This window comes from Aptenodytes forsteri, unplaced genomic scaffold (genome assembly GCF_000699145.1).
Source record: "Aptenodytes forsteri isolate BGI_AS27 unplaced genomic scaffold, ASM69914v1 Scaffold459, whole genome shotgun sequence".
In the NCBI taxonomy this organism is placed as follows: domain Eukaryota; kingdom Metazoa; phylum Chordata; class Aves; order Sphenisciformes; family Spheniscidae; genus Aptenodytes; species Aptenodytes forsteri.
Genome location: NW_008794121.1, coordinates 187,920 through 189,201, shown reverse-complemented (window position 1 = coordinate 189,201; position 1,282 = coordinate 187,920). Strand labels below are relative to the sequence as shown.

The following is a 1,282-nucleotide window of genomic DNA, read 5'->3' as shown; positions in this document are numbered from 1 at the left end:
GACAACACGGCACAGCTGGAAGGTTATAATTGCTGTCGCCATCAGGCAATCCATAGGCTCCCGGTACAGGTAGAAAACAAAATTAATAATTATACAAAAGAGAAGAAGCCTAATGCACGGGTGTTACTGGCGCACGCCGGCCCGGCGAGCTGGGGGGGGCTCGCTTATCTGTCGTTGAGCTGCGGGGAATTTGTCTGCTCCTCCTCGTCCTCCTTGTCGTCCTTCATGCCTTTGAGTCGCTGGCGGGCGAAGTCTTCGAACACGATGTCGTCGTCACTAGCGGAGACACAAGGGAGTGGGGCTTTGCGGGGGGGGGGAAGGGGTGCACAGCGAGCCCGGGATTTGGGGACACCCACCACAAGGCTGTCCTCCCGGCTCGCACGGCGAAGGCAGGCGTGCTCCCACATGCTCAACCTGCACCGCGGTATTTCAGCAGCTCAGGGGGTCTTAAAAACCCCATCCTTCAGCAAACAGCCTCGTTTTTCAAAGCTTTACCGACGCTTGCCCTCTGCGCCCCCCCAAAAAAAGCCCCCAAACGGGTGGCTGCCTTGGTGCTTGCTCGGTGAGCAAGCTGAGCAGCCCAGGAGCGACGTGCGGTGGGCACAGCTCTGCATCGGCAGCCCGCAGCATCGCCGGGGCTGTCTGCACCGTTTGCTCGGCTCCTCGGGGACCGCAGCCCCGCAGAGAGCGGCTGGGTTGGCGGAGCACTGCGAGAACCTCCCAAAACCACTTATACCAGCACAGTCGCAGAGCTGGGGATCTGGGGTTTCTCCTGTTTTTTTGGAAAGCCATGCAGGGAGATGGCAAGGGAGGAGAGAAGAGAGACGGGCACGGCATGCGTGAGGGGTTACGTGCACGGGGTTAGTCATGGCGTGCTGATCCCACAGCACGGCACGGCAGGGCACGGCAGGCGTTAGTGGGTTAGGGGGGGGGTGCCATGCAACCTCTGTAAACGCTTCGTATGGGCAAGGGAGGAGAGAAGAGAGACGGGCACGGCATGCGTGAGGGGTTACGTGCACGGGGTTAGTCATGGCGTGCTGATCCCACAGCACGGCACGGCAGGGCACGGCAGGCGTTAGTGGGTTAGGGGGGGGGTGCCATGCAACCTCTGTAAACGCTTCGTATTCCCACACAGACCCCGGGCGAGGGGGGCGGGGGGTGTCTCTTACTTTGTGTCAAGCTCTATCAGATTTGTATCTATGGGCGCCTCATTTTCTGGAACTGAAGAGAGGGAAGTATGGCACAGGGTTAGTCACCGCAGACACCGGGGTCGTCACCGCTG

The 1,282-nt window shown here is 60.2% G+C and overlaps 1 protein-coding gene across 1 annotated transcript in view; it reads right to left on the bottom strand.

Annotated features, from left to right (window-relative positions):
* Positions 1–12: 12 nt before the first annotated feature.
* LOC103896987 overlaps positions 13–1,282 on the bottom strand; it is a 51,450-nt gene continuing 50,180 nt past the window's right edge. The window contains exons 18-20 of the mRNA XM_009276938.1: positions 1,278–1,279; positions 1,170–1,221; positions 13–276 (exon numbers count right to left, since the gene is read on the bottom strand). Of these exons, the coding sequence (XP_009275213.1) occupies positions 165–276; positions 1,170–1,221; positions 1,278–1,279 (166 nt within the window). The 3' untranslated portion in view covers positions 13–164. The remainder of the gene's footprint in view (positions 277–1,169; positions 1,222–1,277; positions 1,280–1,282) is intronic.